The following is a 20,374-nucleotide window of genomic DNA, read 5'->3' as shown; positions in this document are numbered from 1 at the left end:
CATCCACGAAGCTCTTCTTGCCTTCCATGAATGTCTCTTTAGCGCACTCCAAATCAAATTTAGGTTCCTTCGTGAGAGCCTTGCGAACCCAGGTACTTTCTTCGGGTTGCTTGCCCTTGTCATCCCCCATCGTAATACCGCTTCGGAGCACGATATTTACATTATGTTCTTCCTCACGTGGCTCAGACCTCATCATTTGCAGGTTCTAAGTCAGGGGAGGTTGGAGTGCTCCTTTATCGCGCAGCCTGGCTATCAGTGTTGGATAGTACTCTGTCTCATGATCGAACAATGTACAATTCAAACATGATGGTCACGTTGGATTCATACAATCATGGGCATAATGTCCCAGCCCTCTACAATTGTAACATATCAGTTGGTCGCGACCTCTTCCTGGTCCCGTTCCTCCTCAGCCTTGAAATCTGATGCACGCCATTCTTTTTTTTTTATCAATGGCCCGTGTTTCGGCTTGAACTCTGTAGGTAGGAGTCTGATCCATCATCAGTTCATAACTTCTACAGGTGCACTCATCATGGCCTACTGACCTGCAGAAATTGCAGAAAAACTGTTGGGAATTCTCTGTATACTTTTGTAATAGATGGCAGTTATCTGTAGCATGCTTCCCTTCTATCTGACAAATCGCGCACCACAATTCAGGTGCTGTGCTTGGTCCTACTTGTGCCTCTGGTCTCAATGGCATTGGTCCTCCTCCTGCAAGGTAATTCACGAACACTAGGCTGTGGTCCTTATCGTGCCCCTGACCCTTGAATTTTACACACCATATCTCATCGCGCACTTCTGAACAAGCCGTCCTGTCTTGTTTCAAACTCTGCATCTCAAGGCATAGGTTTTTCAGCTGTGCGTGAATATGCTAGGGTCCTAGGTTTGGATCTTGTATCAGAGTCTCGTCCAATCTCATTGCGACCTCCAAAGCTTCAGCTTGAGTTGTTAGCCTTTGTTGCGACAATGCATTTCGTAAATGTGGTGTTAATGATGCTACAAACCATTGGCGATGTTGCCCAACTATTAGTGTCATGTTCACTCCATGAATTGTGCACTTCAATATTTGATCCATCTCCCATGGAGTTTCACTTGGTAGCATTGTGATTTCCTTGAATCCAATGATCGATTGTGCCTTCAATTTTGGTTTGCTAAATTCCTTGTTTAGCACAGCTTGGATATTCGCTATCTCCACATTCAGATTGTCATTGGAATGCTTAATGTACCCGTTCAGTGCGTGATCCTACAAAGCTCTAACCAATGTTTCCTTCTTTATATTGTTGTCTGTGACACCCTATGATTCCCATACCACTTTTACCACGAAACAAAATTGGTCCAGATCTTCATTCCCTACTCCCTTGAACACTGGTAGCTTTATCGCGCTGGCCATACTGCTTCGCAGTGGTGAAGAAGGTGGTATGGGCGAAGTTAGGGGTGAATATGGTGAAACTGGCAGTGGTGTGGGTGGGGGTGGTATGCGCGGAATTCTCTACTTTATCATATTGATCACACTTCTTGGTGAAACCTTTGCAATTTCTTCTTCGCCTCCACGCAGAGGTGAAATCAAGGGGCTAGTTTCTAGTTCTGTGGTACCTTTCTTTCTATAGATTCTCCCACTCCATGTAGCCCCAAACATCAATCTATTCGCATAACCCACTTTTCACACAATAGCATTTTAATCCAGGTGTTTAAAGATTTAACATACTTACCTCGTGGTCCCTTGAGGAAGCGTCGTTCTGCCTCGCTAAGTTGACTGAAGTATCTACCGCGAATTCGGTGATGAATCCTTCGATGATTCAATCCAGCCAGTGATCGACAATGCACACAATCCTATCTTCTAATGCTTCCAGTCTGCGCACCAACTCTGGAGTCCACACGATATGTTTGTCAAGTTTACACCTTCCTTGGCTATCTGCTAGCTTCGCAATCCACTCGTACAACTCAGTGGGGAAGGATGCAAAGAAAATTTCATGGATCTCTGTATAAAAGTAGTAGTCTAACCACTCTTGCTTTGATAATCATGGATTCCTGTTTTCCAGTGTCGTGAAATCGTGAATCTTTCTGTTCAACCACTCCTCAATTCCCCTTTGTCAAATTCCAGTGGTACGACATCACACATCTTTATGAAGATCCCAATCCTAGCAATAGAACCATTTGTTGGCTTGTTGGGTCCTGACTTAGGTTCAGAGTTAGTTGGCCAACAAATCTCGGTACTACTGGCCCTTTCAGCAACAGCCCGCGGAGCGCGGACTAAGGTCTCACCTGAAGTAGTATGGGAGGGTGCTAGAACCAGGTTTCCGCACCCTAGAGATGTCTGATGAGTTCTACTGGTCTGTGGTTTCTCCTTATGCACAGGTTGTTTTCATGCGCCTTCTTGTTCCTTGTGACCTGATACACTACCCTCATGTAGCCCTATCCTGGGCCTATGCCGCATTTTGCACTATTGCCCAAGACCTTGCTTATATTCCAATGTTAGTTAATTATCTTTGCCTACTTGAGTGCTTTAGGTTATATTTAACAACATAAAACATTCATACAAGTGCATGCAGTAAATAAATAGTACAATTTCAATTTATATCAATCATGCATTAACCCAACAATAGATACATAAAATTATAACCAAAATTCTCTTTATTGATTCTTTCCACGGTTACAGACTTAACTCACCCTGCGCACTTAGCTGCTGGGGGCCGCGCACTCAGATACAGAGCCTTCTCCTACTCCATGACCCAAAGACACACTTCACACTGGGACTCAATCCCTTATACTTTTCATGCTCATCCTCTATTTCTTATTATCTCTTTTACACTTAGATTCTCGCTCTATTTATACAATCCCATGGTCCGCGGACCATGGGTAGGTCTATCCAGCTGACATTACGTTACAAAACTAGGGCAGAAAACGCTATGATGCCATCATACTTTCGTGCCCCGTGCCTGCAATTCGTGGAGATTTACAACAAAATCCAGTCACAACTTGGGCTTTGAGCCCCAAAACATGCCTTGGGGGGATTACATGCCCAACAGGAGGAGGAAAAAAAGATGAGGATGACTTAATTGAACACTTGCTCTATAGTCCAACTCCTAGTTCATTACCATTATAAGAAGAAGGGAAACCCAAAATAATCATCCAATTGACTCATGCTTGGCCAACTCCAACCCACTTCGTGTCAAAACCATAGAATTCGGCCCAGAGAAAACTTTGAAAATTAATCCATCTTTGTTTGCTCTTGAAGAGGAAGAATTATGCAACATGTCGAGAGAAAACCTAGAAGCCTCCGCTTGAAGTTACAAGGAAATGAAGGGAGTACACCCCTCAGTGTGTACTCACCACATATACATCAAAGAAGGTTGCAAGCTACTTAGGCAACCACAAAGGAGGATGAAACCAGCCCTTAAAGACATAGTCAAATAGGAACTGCAAAAACTGCTAGATGCAAGATTCATTTACCCTATCTTTGACAGTGAGTGGGTCTCTCCTTTAGTGTTAGTTCCCAAGAAAAATGGTAAGTGGAGGATTTTTGTTGATTATAGGGAGTTGAACAAAGCCACAAAGAAGGATCATTTTCCCCTACCCTTCATTGACCAAGTGCTAGATGGCTTGGTAGGGAAGAAGTTTTTTCCTTCCTATATGGATTCAGTGGGTACAACCAAATCCAAATCTACCCAGAAGACTAGGATAAGACCACGTTCACCTACCCCTGGGGTACTTTTGCCTATAGGGTCCTTCCTTTTGGCCTATGCAATGCTCTTGCCACTTTCCAGAGAGCAGTATTGAGTATTTTTGCCGAATTAGTACATGATGCTGTGGAAATCTATATGGATGAATTTACACCTTATGGCTGTGGCTTTCAAGAAGCATTGACTAACCTAGGCAAAGTATTGTAGAAATGCATTGAAATGAACCTGTCTTTGAGTCCAGAAAAATGTGAATTCTTAATGACTAAAGGGACCGTGCTAGGTTATTCAATATCTCAACAAGGATTGCAGGTGGACCCAAACAAAATAGCAATCATCTGAAGGGTCCCACCTCCACAAAAGCAAAGATATGTCAGGAGTTTCTTAGGGTTAGATGGATACTACTGAAGGTTCATAAATGATTTCAGCAAGTTGGCCTCTCCTTTGTTTGGGTTGCTGGCCAAAGATTTTGAGTTTATATGGTCAAAGAGATGTCAATAGGCCTTAGACATTCTAAAGGGTAAGTTAACCACTGCACCAATCCTTAGAGGCCCAAACTGGGCCCTCCCTTTTCATATTCATGCTGATGCCTCACACAAAACCATAGGAGCAACCTTAGGTCAAGAAGAGGAGAAATTTCCCCATGCCATCTATTTTATCAGTAAGAACCTGTCAAAGGCTGAGCTAAACTATAATGTGACCGAAAGGGAACTCCTGGTTGTTTTGCATTCATTAAACAAATTTAGGCATTGCATTACAGGCTATCAAACATTTTTGCATACTGATCATGTTGTAATCAAATATTTAATGAACAAACCAGATGTGAATGCTAGAATTCTAAGATGGTTGCTTTTATTACAACAGTTTGATCTAACTATTGTTGATAAGATTGATAAGGAAAATGTTGTTGTAGACTTTCTATCTAGGATGAATCTGCCTACAGGTGAAGAAGGAATGGTGGATGACCAGTTACCAGATGAGCATTTGTTTACTATTTCAGTTCTCTCCCCATGGTTTTCTGATATAGAAAACTATTTGGTATCAACACAGTTCCCACCAACTTTCCATCCAAAGAAAAGAGCAAGATAGTCAAGAAGAGCACTCCCTTCACTTGGATAAGAAAGCCTACACCAAGAGATGAAATGCCCCTACAACCTCAAGTGACTTTCGAGCCATTTGACAAGTGGGGCATGGACTTCATTGGGCCTATCAACCCTCCTACATTATTGTGTGCACTAATTATTTGACTAAGTGGGCTAAAACCAAGGAGATTAAGGCAAAAACAAAAGAGAAGGTGGCTGAGTTCCTAAGGGAGAATATATTCTACAAATTTGGGTAACCTAGAGAGCTAGTCATAGACCAAGGTAGCCAGTTTACCTCCAACATGATTGAAGAACTAATCAACCATCATAAAATCAAGCATAGTACCTCCACTCCTTATCATCCACAAGCTAATGGGAAAGCAGAGGTGACCAACAGGGCACTGGGGAACATCTTAACCAAGGTAGTGAGCGGCAACAGGAAGGGATGGGTAGAGAGACTAGTTGAGGCCACCTGGGCCTATAATACAACATGGAAGACTACCATTGGATTTACACCATATGATCTGGTCTATGGGAAAAAGGCTTTGTTGTCCATTGAGTTTGAATATAACACATTGAGGATGGCAGCCCAACTATATTTGGATCTCATTCATGCACAGAAAGAAAGATTGTTCCATTTGAATGGCTTGGATGAATTCAGAATGCAGGCCCTCCTACATACAGAGATAGTTCAGCTTTAGAGGAAGATCTAGCATGACAAACATATTAAGGAGAAGCAATTTCAAGAGGGAGACTAGGCATTGTTATATGATTCTAGGTATAAAGACTTCAAGGGAAAGCTAAGGACAAGATGGCTCAGACCTTATGTGGTGGAAACATGCCATGATAATGGTTCAGTGCAAATCAGAGCTATAGATGAAGAAGCCATTCCATTATTTGTTAATGGACATCGATTGAAAATGTGCAAGATGCATTTATCAAAACAAGAGTTCATTGACAATATCAATAAGACAATGATGATGGTGGAGCAAGTTCCAACTCCTCCCTCATTAGGGCATTGAAAAAGAGAAAAAAGAATAAGGATTCAGGTCAAAACCTCCATGAGGCGCCTGAGTTCCATCTTTGGGTTGAAAACTTCGTAAGGAAACCCAAGGATGAGAAAAAATGAAATGGAGTAAGAAGATCCTTGGGTGAAAACCTTCTTTGAGGTGCCCAAGGAAGATATCTAGGGTGAAAACCGCTCTGAGGCAGCCTAGGTGTTCTTAAAAAAAAATATAATAATAAAAGAAAAAAAGGAAAAATGACATAATTGTTATTTGCAGGTGGGTTAGAAAGACACTCAAGAAGTAAAGAGAAGATCCAAATGGAACCCTGCCTCACATATTTTCATCTCCTCCTCTCCTTACCATGCATCCCTCCATCAATTCCATTGTTTTTTACTTCATTGCTTCAATTTAAGGTAAAGATTGTGTTTTCTACAGGATTCCCTGTATTCCTGCAAGATCCCCTGAATGGTAGGTTGGTTAGGTCGCCAAAATTCATTCTAGACATGATCTAACCCCTCATCTCATCCGTTACCATCATCCCTGCAGTCACACACACTCCTACTCCCTCTTTCCATTCATTACAACATCCTCACAGCACCATCCAACAACATGATCAAGTGGTAATCTAGGAGCTACACATTAGCAACAACATCAAATCTACAATCATAGACACCATCAACAGATAGCAGAGGAGGAAGAAGAATGACCATGCAGCAAATAAACAACACAACACCTGTGATCCTCGACAAACTGCATCATGGCATTGAGACCACAGGTATGTATCCCACTCACTCACTCATATGCATCATTTGATCAAAAGTTGTAAAGGTTACGAGGTAGTTGGTTTGTAAGTGAAAAGGTGGCTGGTTAACTTGGCCACCTTCATTCAGTCATCACATACAAAGTAGGGTGTCCTCTCACACATGGTTGTAGTCAACTCAAAGAACAAAGGAGGAGTAGGACAAGAAGTGGTTAACTATGGATTTAACAACTGTGGGAGCTGATTACAAGGAGTGGGAATGATGAGGTGGTATAAAGGGAAAAAAACATCGTTTTCATGCATTCATGCATTCCACCTCCTTGAAACTCCCTCACTCAAGTAGCTCTCATAACTCTAGCCACCCACTGGAAGCAAGGATACATCGTTCTGCAAGAGAATTCCTACAAGAACAGTCTATAGGAGCAGTCTACAAGATACACAAAGGTAGTCTATAGGATAGGAAGAGAGGGGTTTAGGAGGGAATATCAAGAGAATTGTCCACTGCCACCATTCTAAAGAAGTACAATCTAAAAATCCATCCCCATTTACAAGCAAATGAACTAGAAGTCCTCTAAAAAGCTAGTGGATTACATACACATGAAACTCTGTTTTCTCAAGAATTTTCTCATTCCCTCACTCCACACAGCAGAATCCATGCCACTGTTATAGTTAGAGGGCTCACTATAGATCTCACCCCAGAGTTCATCAGTAGGGTCACCACACTTCCCCTAGGAATTGCATGGAGAAAAGAAGACAAAGTAGACAATCAGGTGGCAAAAAGGAAATTATTTTTAGAAGGTGAAGAACCCACAGAGGAAAAAAATGGAGTAAGGAGGGACAATCGACCATACCCATGGAGTGAGGTAGGCTACCAACTCATCAAATATATCTCATATCAGGGTAGATATGGTGTTGTTTATGGCTACCATTTTAAGATGCTCAAAGAACTAAGATTTGGGGTAGAAACACCAGTTCACCAAAGACTCAACATAGCCTATTTCTTGATGCAATAACTCATAGACTCCAGCAACAAAGTAAAGGAAGGGAGTTCCCAACAGTTGGCTCACCATAGAACCCTCATTGATGATGCCCTCAAAAACCTCAGGATCCCTATAAAATGGTCAATCTTCATAGACTTACCAGTAGAGGATGACAACAAAACCCTCATCTATGATGTTAGTCCTTCTGTCAGAGAGGAAGAAGGCATTGAAAAAAAAGGGGCAGAGCATAAGGAGGAGTCACCTAGGGTGTCTTTAGAGGCCCTTGAGAAGACAACTGTAGGAAAAGGAAAACCAACTAGCTTGTATGGCCAACCTCTCCTTGGAGGCCATCTAGTGTAGGATGCCAGCGAAATCCTATTCTCTTTACCTCAGAGAACAATGGCTGCAATTTCAGATTAAAACATTAGCATAAAGGGGCACCATGCCATTTTAGGAATGCAGGCAGTTTATTGATCTTTGTGATCAAAGTGCACTAGAGGATAGGGCCAAAATGGCCGAGTTTTACTTGCACAACATTCCCCTCACAGACATGAATATTTGGGATCCTAATGCAGAGCTAGGAGATCTACAATTAATGGCTTTGGCATCATCGACAAACCATGAGAAGTCAAGGGTTGCAGAGATGAAAAGAATATTGGCCAGAGAGAAAAATGAACCTCTTTTCACCAGAGCTGAACAATCAAATCCCATGGCCCTAATCAACACCCATAATCTAATTGCAAATGATCCTCAGCTGCCACCTAGATATCTAGCTACCTAGGAGCAATCAATTTCACATTTTGAGGATATGTTTAGGCTGCTAAGAGATGATAATATAAATTCCTGCTAAAGGAGATGGAAAACACTGCCACACAGCTTGAATATTAGAGAATATCACTCCCCTCAAAGGTTGGGAGAGGCACTCAACAAGACATCTATGTATAAGAAATCAATGCAAAGGTTGAAGGTAAATTGGATAGGCCTAAAACTCAGTCCAGCACTATTCCTAGGGATGCTAGAAGGGAGAAAAGAAGAAGAGGAAAAGAGGCAGTGGGAAGAAGTAGAAAGGAAAGTAGGCTTCTATAAACAAGAAGAAGAGACCACAACAAAAGCATGGGGTGTCCAAGAGGCTACCAGAGCCATGCAGGACATGGAAATTGAATAAGTTGCTCAGAGGATGAGCAAAAATTTCATTAGGGGGGTGATGATGAGCCTCATCATTAGGTATTATATGGGCTTTAATTGGCCTTAATTCACCTCCTAGCTTAGTCAAACCAACTAGTCTCACAACTTATTGCATACTTTTGATTATATTTTGTTTATGAGATGAATTAGAGTTGATATTTTTCTTTGTGGTCTGTTAGCGTTCGAATTTGCCTCAGGCTGAGGAAGGCAAAACTCGAGGCAACATCATACCACGCTCAGCCTCGTAGCTAGCCCTACGAGGACAGGAGAGGGCTCTCTCCGGGTCAAACTCAGTGAAAGATGTCCAATAGGATCTGAGATGACCTAAATGAAACACTGATATTGATTTTAGGCTAGTAAATCGATAGGAAAAGGGGTTTTAATGGATGATGGGGATTTTTGGGCTGCATGGGGAAAAGAAACAACTTGAACAGAGAAATATAATAAAAAACACAGATTATCTCCTGAGGCAAGGTAGGCAAGAAATTTAACAATTAAATTGAGATAAACGGAATGGCAAGACTGCTGAGAAGTCGACAAGGGCATAGAAGATGGATCCTTGTCAAACAGAAGAAAACATTAACTATGAATACTTCCTCAAGACAGAGCAAATAAATTGAATTCTGCCTTTCTCACTTAAAAGTATTTAACAGAAATGATTATGAGATGAAATGTAAAACATTACAAGCTACACATGAAACATAGGAAAAGACAAATGTTAAATTTCATACCACAAGAATCTCAGAAGCCAGAGCTGTGTATTTTCATTAAAATCTCTGTCAAAAAGCTGTACAATGAAACTCTGTTTTTCTCCACGCACCGCTCAGAATTTTTCTCTCCCCTCTCTCCCTTACAAACAATTTGCAATACTATAAAATCAGTTCCTCTGTGGGAAAGCAAATCGACCCAACAACAAAGGTGTTGTTTCAATTGAAATTACAAAAATTAGAAAAGAGCATTTCATCTATTCTAAAAATAGAACAGCGTCCCTCAAATCTTCTGATGATTCACTAATTAAGAGGCAAAACTGGAGCACAGATCCACTTGGAGATTTAACTGAACCCCTTAATAGGAGATCGAATCCTATTTCTTCTGCTGTGATGGATATCTTCGTTTTGTTTTAGGCGTATTTTGACTTGGCATTTTTCATTTGCTATTTTAAATCCTATTTCTTTTGCTAAATCCTCTGACACGGCGTTCTCAAGATCAGATTGAAACAATTTCAAATCGGATCTACTAATTTGCTGAACGTTGCCAGGCGCTCACACGTACATAAGTGATGCTCCTTGGCAGGTCCACATAGCAGTAAATTGCAGCGGCCACACCATGATTGTATATGAAAGACGTTGCTCCACCATATGCAATGGTCGACACATTCACACATCTCATGAAACGCATATAAACCCACAACCACAACGAATCCAAACGCAGATCTTTTAATGCAGAGTTTGCAGGGCGTCTAATGCAGAGATCCATGAGGGACTTAGGATGTTTCTCACGCAAACAAGATCATCCAGTTTGTTGCCATCTAATTTGTACATCGTGACACCTTTCATATTTTTGTAGTGTTCACGTGCTTCTTTCTGCAAATCAACTAACTTTAATAACTCCCATTTGCTGTAGTTAGAGCCCCTGCGCACATGACTCATGTCTATTGAACTTGAAATAGGACCATTCTCAGAAGATGCTGTTGCCCAAAACTTACAAGCACTAAATGGTCCAACACTCCATGGGTGCTTATTTTGGAAACCTCTTAACCTCATTACAACAGTATGAGCCCCATTTATCATTGCTCGGCTTGGAACAGTGGACCAATCTTGTTTTCTCTGTTCTCGCATTGGTGAATGGATTATAATGACCCCAAAACATTCAAGAAGCTGATAATAGGCTCGTCCCTGCAATGGATTATGCCCTTTGCGTGGGCTCGAGAAATAGCGTGTCCATTCTGTGTAACCTAGATCTACAGTGAAGCCATATATATCAACTGTATCACACATGGAAAGTGCTAATTCTATAGATTTCATTCCAGTTCCTTTTGCACCTTTTCGAAGGACCACACCTTGGAAACGATAAACCAGATTAGGAAGCTCCTTGATCTTAGCATTGAAGTCTCTATGGATCACACTCTTAATAATTAGCACCTCATCCGCAGATCCATTGGCAACTGTGATCATGTTTCTTGCTACTCCCCTTACCAGAAGACAAAAGTTTCTCTTCATGCCTACGTACATGGCATATTTCTCATTCACTAAAGCTTCATTGTCTCGAATAACTGCATCATGGTCATCTATTTCTCGACCAAACTCATTTTTCAGTAAATCTCCTGAGTTTCCTACAACTGCACATGTCTCATATTGACGTGGATGAAATGGTGGTTTGGATGGTAAAACCAAGCTTAGGTACTCTTCACAAAGAGTTTGATTGTAGCATTTGTCCATGCCCAATGTTGCAATTCGCTTTGCTACATAATCCATCCAACCCTCAGGCCGAGCATCCAGGTACTCCCTTGTCAAGACTGTGGTCATGTTGCGATACTGTTCCTAGAGCAATATGGTCTCACAAACATCAAATGGGTACTTCAGTGGTTCATAAAATTTGAATTGTTCATTATACCAGGTGCTGTTTGTGCCTTCAGGGTATGCAAGAATAATTTTACAGTGGTCCACTATAGTTGCCGTAAGCCCCAGACCATTCCTTTTCACGCATTGTTTGACTTGTTTCTGGAAGTCATAGAGAGTCTTCGTATTGTTTTTATTGGCATCGTATCCTTGAATACCAGAGAAGAGGAGGTACTGGGAAGCAAGGATCCCATTAAGCATGTATTCATAGACCAACACATTAGACTGCCTGTTGGACATATAACAATAGAGCTTCACTGCCACTGTTTCATTGTTCGGTATGTCAGCGCGATAAACCTTGCTGGATGCTCCACTTCCAATTACATTTGTTTTCTCTAGCCTATCTACTTGGTGAGGAACATACCTTTCCAAGATTTGGCAGAAGACCTTACTGCAGAATCTAACCAGTTCCATTGACATCGAGACAAAGCAAGACTGACAAGGCTTGGAAATGTTATGCTGATGTTGTTCTTATTTGTTTGTGCCTTTGTAGGGATAGGGGCTGCTGAAGCTGAAACAGGGTGAAACCTCCTCTAGCTTGCACATGTTATTGAAACATTAGCTCTGCAAACATCTAAGTTGTGGTTGGTGAAGGCTGGTTGTCATTGGCCTGCATATTTGAACTGAGACTTTGACAGCCACCTGTTAATTTGACTCTGACAGAGGATTTTGAGAAGACGGAGTCTAACATTGGATCCAATGGGGATGGCAGCTACTGCTTCTTGGAGGTGCCAAGAACCGCAGAGCTTTGGGAGAGAAGACAGTGCCTCAGTCCATTGGGAAATGGAGTCATTATTTCACCAGACAACACGAAACTTTCAACTCATTTATGGGCTGAAACTCTACTGAAATGATTGTAAAACTGACTCGGCAAACTTCAAACTAGAACTGAAAATGAAACTCAGAATGAAATGTTTCCCTTTGGCTGCTTATTTATTTACAAAATCTACCCTACTTTGCTATAAAAATAGTAGATCAGGTAATACTAAAATGCCAGATCAACCATTCAAGTAAACCTGAGAATGATGCCGCTTGAGAATGCTTCCACCAAGACACAGATATAATTGCTGGTAGCCCTTCATGCACGTAATGAGCCTGGTCACGTAAAAGACAACCTGATCTATGAATCAAACTGAAAAACATTTCCATGTATGTTGCCATTGGATCGCTGAAGCCAGACTCTATTGGTTGCCCCAACTCCGCCATACATATTTCCAGCTGCATACTGTCAATGCAAACATCTGTAGGCAATTCTATTATTTCTTGTTTTGAAGGAGGAAGGATTTCCAAGAACTTTTTAGGGTCTTGGAAATCATATGACTGGATCTACTCATCTAAAAACTGAATCTCCTTCTCAACTCTTTCAACAACTAACTCGCAAAAACCAGTTTTAGCTTCAAGAGGGAACTTTGGAGATTTCAAACATTGAAACATAGCAATGAAAAATCCTTCATCATTAATTTCAATATCTGCTAACCAATTTCTAACCTCTTTTACAGCTTCACAAAGTGCAGGGTTTGCCACATACCCTACCATTGCATAAATGGATCAGCGAGCACTGGACTGTCTGGATTGAGTTGGAGTCACCAGGTGAACGTTTCAGCCTGCATATGTGTCTGAATGCTGTCCACCATCAGCATCAGATCTGCATCTTGATTTCATGTACTGGGACAAGACAATCAACAAGTCGAATGTCACATCAACAGCAAACTATCTTCCCCAGTATGGTCGCCACTATGTTAGCATTCGAATTTGCCTCAAGCTGAGGAAGGCAAAACTCGAGGCAACATAATACCACGCTCAGCCTCGTAGCTAGCCCTACGAGGACAGGAGAGGGCTCTCTCTGGGTCAAACTCAGTGAAAGATGTCCAATAGGATCTGAGATGACCTAAATGAAACGCTGATATTGAGTTTATGCTAGTAAATCGATAGGAAAAGGGATTTTAATGGATGATGGGGTTTTCTGGGCTGCATGGGGCAAAGAAATAGCTTGAACGGAGAAATATAATAAAAAACACAGATTATCTCTTGAGGCAAGGTAGGCAAGAAATTTAACAATTAAATTGAGATAAACGGAATGACAAGACTGCTGAGAAGTCCACAATGGCATAGAAGATGGATCCTTGTCAAACCGAAGAAAAAATTAACTATGAATACTTCCTCAATATAGAGCAAATAAATTGAATTCTGCCTTTCTCACTTAAAAGTATTCAACAGAAATGATTATGAGATGAAATGTAAACCATTACAAGCTACACATGAAACATAGGAAAAGACAAATGTTAAATTTCATACCACAGGAATCTCAGAAGCCAGAGCTGTGTATTTTCATTAAAATCTCTGTTAAAGAGCTGTACAATGAAACTCTGTTTTTCTCCACGCACCGCTCAGAATTTTTCTCTCCCCTCTCTCCCTTACAAATAATTTGCAATACTATAAAATCAGTTGCTCTGTGGGAAAACAAATCGACCCAACAACAAAGGTGTTGTTTCAACTGAAATTACAAAAATTAGAAAAGAGTGTTTCATCTATTCTAAAAATAGAACAACGTCCCTCAAATCTTCTTATGATTCGCTAATTAAGAGGCAAAACTCGAGCGTAGATCCACTTGGAGATTTAACTGAAGCCCTTACTAGGAGATTGAATCCTATTTCTTCTGCTGTGATGGATATCTTCATTTTGTTTAGGCGTATTTTGACTTGGCATTTTTCATTTGCTATTTTAAATCCTATTTCTTCTGCTGAATCCTCTGACACGACGTTCTCAAGATCAGATTGAAACAATTTCAAATCGGATCTACTAATTTGCTGAACGTTGCCAGGCGCTGACACGTACATAAGTGATGCTCCTTGGCAGGTCCACATAGTAGTAAATTGCAGCGGCCACACCATGATTGTATATGAAAGACATTGCTTGACCATATGCAATGGTCGACACATTCACACATCTCATGAAACACATATAAACCCACAACCACAACGAATCCAAACGCAGATCTTTTAACGCAGAGTTTGCAGGGCGTCTAATGCAGAGATCCACAGGGGACTTAGGATGCTTCTCACGCAAACAAGATCATCCAGTTTGTTGCCATCTAATTTGTACATCGTGACACCTTTCATATTTTTGTAGTGTTCACGTGCTTCCTTCCGCAAATCAACTAACTTTAATAACTCCCATTTGCTGTAGTTAGAGCCCCTGTGCACAGGACTCATGTCTATTGAACCTGAAATAGGACCATTCTCAGAAGATGCTGTTGCCCAAAACTTACAAGCACTAAATGGTCCAACACTCCATGGGTGCTTATTTTGGAAACCTTTTAACCTCATTACAGCAGTATGAGCCCCATTTATCATTGCTCGGCTCGGAACAGTGGACCAATCTTGTTTTCTCTGTTCTCGCATTGGTGAATGGATTCTAATGACCCCAAAACATTCAAGAAGCTGATAATAGGCTCGTCCCTGCAATGGATTATGCCCTTTGCGTGGGCTCGAGAAATAGCGTGTCCATTCTGTGTAACCTGGATCTACAGTGAAGCCATATATATCAACTGTATCACACATGGAAAGTGCTAATTCTATAGATTTCATTCCAGTTCCTTTTGCACCTTTTCGAAGGACCACACCTTGGAAAAGATAAACCGGATTAGGAAGCTCCTTGATCATAGCATTGAAGTCTCTATGGATCACACTCTTAATAATCAGCACCTCATCCGCAGATCCATTGGCAACTGTGATCATGTTTCTTGCTACTCCCCTTACCAGAAGACGAAAGTTTCTCTTCATGCCTACATACTTGGCATATTTCTCATTCACTGGAGCTTCATTGTCTCGAATAACTGCATCATGGTCATCTATTTCTCGACCAAACTCATTTTTCAGTAAATCTCCTGAGTTTCCTACAACTACACATGTCTCATATTGACGTGGATGAAATGGTGGTTTGGATGGTAAAACCAAGCTTAGGTACTCTTCACAAAGAGTTTGATTGTAGCATTTGTCCATGCCCAATGTTGCAATTCGCTTTGCTGCATAATCCATCCAACCCTCAGGCCGAGCATCCAGGTACTCCCTTGTCAAGACTGTGGTCATGTTGCGATACTGTTCCTAGAGCAATATGGTCTCACAAACATCAAATGGGTACTTCAGTGGTTCATAAAATTTTAATTGTTCATTATACCAGGTGTTGTTTGTGCCTTCAGGGTATGTAAGAATAATTTTACAGTGGTCCACTATAGTTGCCGTAAGCCCCAGACCATTCCTTTTCACGCATTGTTTGACTTGTTTCTGGAAGTCATAGAGAGTCTTCGTATTTTTTTTATTGGCATCGTATCCTTGAATACTAGAGAAGAGGAGGTACTGGGAAGCAAGGATCCCATGAAGCATGTATTCATAGACCAACACATTAGACTGCCTGTTGGACATATAACAATAGAGCTTTCACTGCCACTGTTTCATTGTTCGGTATGTCAGCGCGATAAACCTTGCTGGATGCTCCACTTCCAATTACATTTCTTTTCTCCAGCCTATATGCTTGGTGAGGAACATACCTTTCCAATATTTGGCAGAAGACCTTACTGCAGAATCTAACCAGTTCCATCGACATCGAGACAAAGCAAGATTGACAAGGCTTGGAAACGTTATGCTGATGTTGTTATTGTTTGTTTGTGCCTTTATAGGGATAGGGGCTGCTGAAGCTGAAACAGGGTGAAACCTCCTCTAGCTTGCACATGTTATTGAAACATTAGCTCTGCAAACATCTAAGTTGTGGTTGGTGAAGGCTGGTTGTCATTGGCCTACATATTTGAACTGAGACTTTGACAGCCACCTGTTAATTTGACTCTGACAGAGGATTTTGAGAAGACGGAGTCTAACATGGTCTAATGTGCATGTAATGCAGGAATAAAGGATAAAAGCAAGGAAAAATGTAGGAATAAAGGATAAAAGAAAGGAAATGTGGCAAAGAGCTTGGTCAAAACTCGAATGGGATAAGGGAAATAAATTATAGGAGGCAAATACTCCTCATTTACTACCCCTCCATTCGAATATTCCTCCATAAGCTCAGAGTGAAAACAGCCAAATCATGAGGACTAAAAGACAACCGAGAAAGTGAAAGCAACAAAAGTCAGTTTATCTTGAGTGGGGAGCCAATCCTCCCTAATGGGAAGGAAGTCGTTGGAGACTTCAGATGTATAGGTAGAGAGGCTTAGGACCTCATTAGGATTCAGATTCTTATTGTAAAACTCTACTTTATTTCTAAGCTACATGACTTGTGACAGTTTCTTACGTAATCCATGGTTTTTATAATAAAAGATGAGTTCTGTTTTGAGCCAGCACTAAGTTAACTCAGAGGGATGAAGCTCTTGGGTTAGGGCCCAACCCAAGAAGCCAAATTTCCTCTTTATTGTACATGTATGCTTGCATAGATTTCTGGTTCTGTTCATTTTCTTAAGTATCTTCCTCGTTTTCTATTCATTTTCTTAAGTAGCTGCATTCCTAGTAGAGTATTGTAGAGTAGATCGGTTGTGCTCTAGTTTACTTCCATTTATGTTTTTCTCCAAATAGTAGGTTAGCTAGGAGAAGAAGATCACCATAAGGTTGTGTGCAGGTGTCTCGGCCTCACCTCCTCCCTCTAGGACCATGACTTGAGGAAGAGAAAATTTAGCAACCCCAAAAACACATGTTTCTAGTTCCCGCATGAGCTTTGGAGTTTGTTTTTTGATGTGATTACTTGTTTCATTTCATTATCATCATTTTCCCTCACTCTCGATCCATCCTCACTCTCACTAGTTTTTCTGTCATTTTCATTTGAAACCTACTTCAACACGTTCTTCATGCATCATTTCCTCACCGTCCGATCCACAACAAACCTGACCAGTCACCATCTAATTCATTAGTTTAGCCAATGGCCATTGCATGCGAAGTCTTCCACCTAATTTATGCGCTCTAATCTCCACCGTCGATCTATCTCTTGATCCAACGAATATCGTGTCACCTAAATACTTTATGCACTCTAATATCCACCTTTGATCTGTCTCTTGATCCAATGGCTATCACGTCACCTCAATACTTTATCTACCCAAATCGCTGTCGTCGATTTGTATAGCCTGATCCGATGGCCATTGTGCAAACTTGCGCAGATTATTGCACTACCGTTATCCACCCGAGAGCACGTGAGAAAAGTGGTTTTCTCGTGCTATGTGTCGCTCAGTTAGGATAATCACCTGAAATTTAGAAATACAACTTACATCTTTGAGGGTGCATGAGAAACTGCTTACTGCCTTTGAAACCCGCTCCATCATTTCTGCACATTTTCTTCCCATGATACAATCTCCGCCGTTCATCTGCCGATTAATCCTTTTCATTCATCCATTCACTTAATTCCTCGCAATAAGATCTCCACCATTCATCTACTTCGTTACCCTGTTCATCCATCCATTCAATTAATTCCTCATGATAAGATCTCCGCTATTCATCTGCTTCGTTACCCTATTCATTCACCTATTTAGTAAATCGCCCACAATAATATCTCTGTTGTTCATCCTATTCGTTAACCCTATTCATCCATCTATTCATTTAAGCCCTCGTGATAAGATCTCCACCGTCCATCTTTTGTTCGTTGATTGATCCAACGGTCCCTATGCACTACTATGTCCCTACGTCCTCCTTTCACCAATTTCGATCTTCGACTTCTCTTCTGCTTGAAAACCGATTTAGTTTAGTTCCTTTAGTTACACCTTAGTATGTTTTAATGCTCTTTACCTCTAAAACTTATATAGCAGCATTAGGTTAGTGTTGATCTAGAAATTATGTTTAGCATAGCTATTTAGATGGTTAATTAGGTTATGGTGTGGTTTAGCATTACATGATGTTTTCTTCATTACTGCAGTAGAGTAGCTCTATCTTGGAATATATTTTCTCTCCTTCCATAAAAGAATTAACCTTCTTCTGATCCTATGGAAGTCTAGCTTGGAACCCCTGGGGTCTCTTGCCAGATGAATAGTGACAACAGGTAGGACCTTCACTTTTACTTGTGCATATAGCACTGTCACGTCCAAATTTGTACGAACCCCAGGTTGATAAGTAAAGCTGTTAGCCCTGGGAGTTGCAACATTCTTGTTGCAATACCTTGGATCATAAAAAAGAAAGGTTAATTATGATACTTTCTTAAAAAAAATGCATGAGAACTTTGTTATGATACCTTCTTGAAAAAAAGGCATGAGAAATTTTTTATGATACTTTCTTGGAAATAAATGCATGAGAACTTTGCACATAAAAAAATAGAGAAACTACATTGGGTTCTTGAAAATAACTATGTGAAAAGAACACATATGTAGAAGCATAGAAACAATAGTAGATTACATGGATTACATGCATGAAATGATCATAGTAACATGGTAATTATTTTGTCATGCTTGACAATTATTTGTTTATACATGCACAATGTTGTTAGAAGAAGCATGTTTTGATATTATATTTACATCTCATGTATGCACATGAATAGATGTTAAAAGATCGCTTTTAAAGATTGATTATTGATAGATTAATACCTTATCTAATCATGTTACCAAAGCTTGTTGACGACAATAACGAGAAGAAGGGATGGTGATTTGTGCTAAATAAAAAATTATGTTTAACATTGTGGAAGATAAGAACTAATAGTCCATCCTAATGAGTACGAGCTACAGGATGGTCCAATGATGGAACAATCATGCCACAAGGATATAGATATTTGTGATTTATGGGTAAATGGTTTCATGAAGATTGTAATAGCTTTTAGCTAGGTATGTTGTATTTTAATGATACTTGATTGTAATATTTTATAACAATGGATAACAAATGGTCTCCGTTATAATCCATTGAGTGAGGGGTAAACAACCTCATGAACATTTAATAATAAAATTAAACCGTTGTTGGTTTTCACCCTATGTGGTTTCTAGGGTATATCGATGTTGAATGATGTGATTTCTTATGAGGTCAGTTTGGTGATGTTGATTCCTTGCATAATGTGATGTTGATAATGTCAAGTATGTGATTAATTAATGTGGTTAAAGGAATCATGAAATGGATGCAAGGTTACACGATACAGTTTATGTTAATATACCACAAGAGTTTTTGTTAATGGTTATGCAACTTACTATTCCTCTACTAAAGTTACTTTATGTACTAATGAACATTATATCTAATGGTTAATGAGGAATCTAGAAAGTGATTTGGATAATTTTCTCTGGGTAATTTTTGTAAAAACCTTCTAACTCCTTGCATTTTCATGTGAGGTTAGTGGGGTATGTTACAAGTGGTATCAGAGCTAAAGGTTGCAGCACTGATGCCTTTATGAATTGTTAAGCAGAAAAGAATTCGAGATATGCAACCAGTGGGCATTAACTTAGGTATGAGTCTAACAACATACTGATATTTGTAGTAGACTACTTTTGACATGATATGTGTGATTCATGTTTATAACTACATTAATGAGTAGTAAGTAATAAAGTCTACTGCAAAACTATGTTCATGAAATTTGAATCCTGATGAAAGACAATAAAACATTTGTCACACTTATGAATAATCTTGAACGCTCACTAAGGAAAGTGGCAATCAACTACCAACTTTTGAATATGGAAATATTAATGACACATTTAAAGAACATGAATGAAGTTACAATGCATTACTCATAAGGAATGAATGAATTAATGAAAAATATAGGGAATGTCCTTGAATAGGATGATAGACTGTTTTAAAAGGACATTGGAATAACCCCTTTAGATATGAAAATTATCAATGAGTCAAGTAGTGAGACTTAACTGTAATAACTAATTGTTGATTAAGTCTTGTAATGGTTGCATTAAGATGGTTAGTAGGAGTGATTGGTTAGTGTTGCACGACTAACTTTTAAAAAATTATATGCATGAATTGGATTTGATTTAATTTTATTTCAAGATGTAGACATGTGATTATTATAGTTACCTCATGTATTAGTCCGTTGGTAACAGTGCACTCTGGAAATTGGAAATGATGGCTTGTTACCTTAACTGTTATTACCATTTACACATTAATGAATATTTGCATATACTT

The 20,374-nt window shown here is 40.0% G+C and overlaps 1 protein-coding gene and 1 pseudogene across 1 annotated transcript; both read right to left on the bottom strand.

Moving 5' to 3' along the window:
- Positions 1–10,124: 10,124 nt before the first annotated feature.
- Positions 10,125–11,726, bottom strand: LOC149250904 (sialyltransferase-like protein 1 pseudogene; annotated as a pseudogene).
- Positions 11,727–14,305: 2,579 nt separating this feature from the next.
- Positions 14,306–15,457, bottom strand: LOC149250903 (sialyltransferase-like protein 1). Its single transcript, XM_089453787.1, has one exon. The coding sequence runs from the start codon at positions 15,392–15,394 to the stop codon at positions 14,306–14,308; it is 1,089 nt and encodes a 362-aa protein (XP_089309913.1). The 5' UTR covers positions 15,395–15,457.
- Between the last annotated feature and the right edge of the window lie 4,917 nt (positions 15,458–20,374).

The sequence above is a fragment of the Pinus tabuliformis genome, chromosome 7 (genome assembly GCF_031772625.1).
Source record: "Pinus tabuliformis cultivar Carrire ecotype Pingquan chromosome 7, CPIR1, whole genome shotgun sequence".
In the NCBI taxonomy this organism is placed as follows: domain Eukaryota; kingdom Viridiplantae; phylum Streptophyta; class Pinopsida; order Pinales; family Pinaceae; genus Pinus; species Pinus tabuliformis.
Note: the sequence above shows the minus strand (reverse complement) of the source record. Positions and strands in the feature narration are given on the sequence as shown.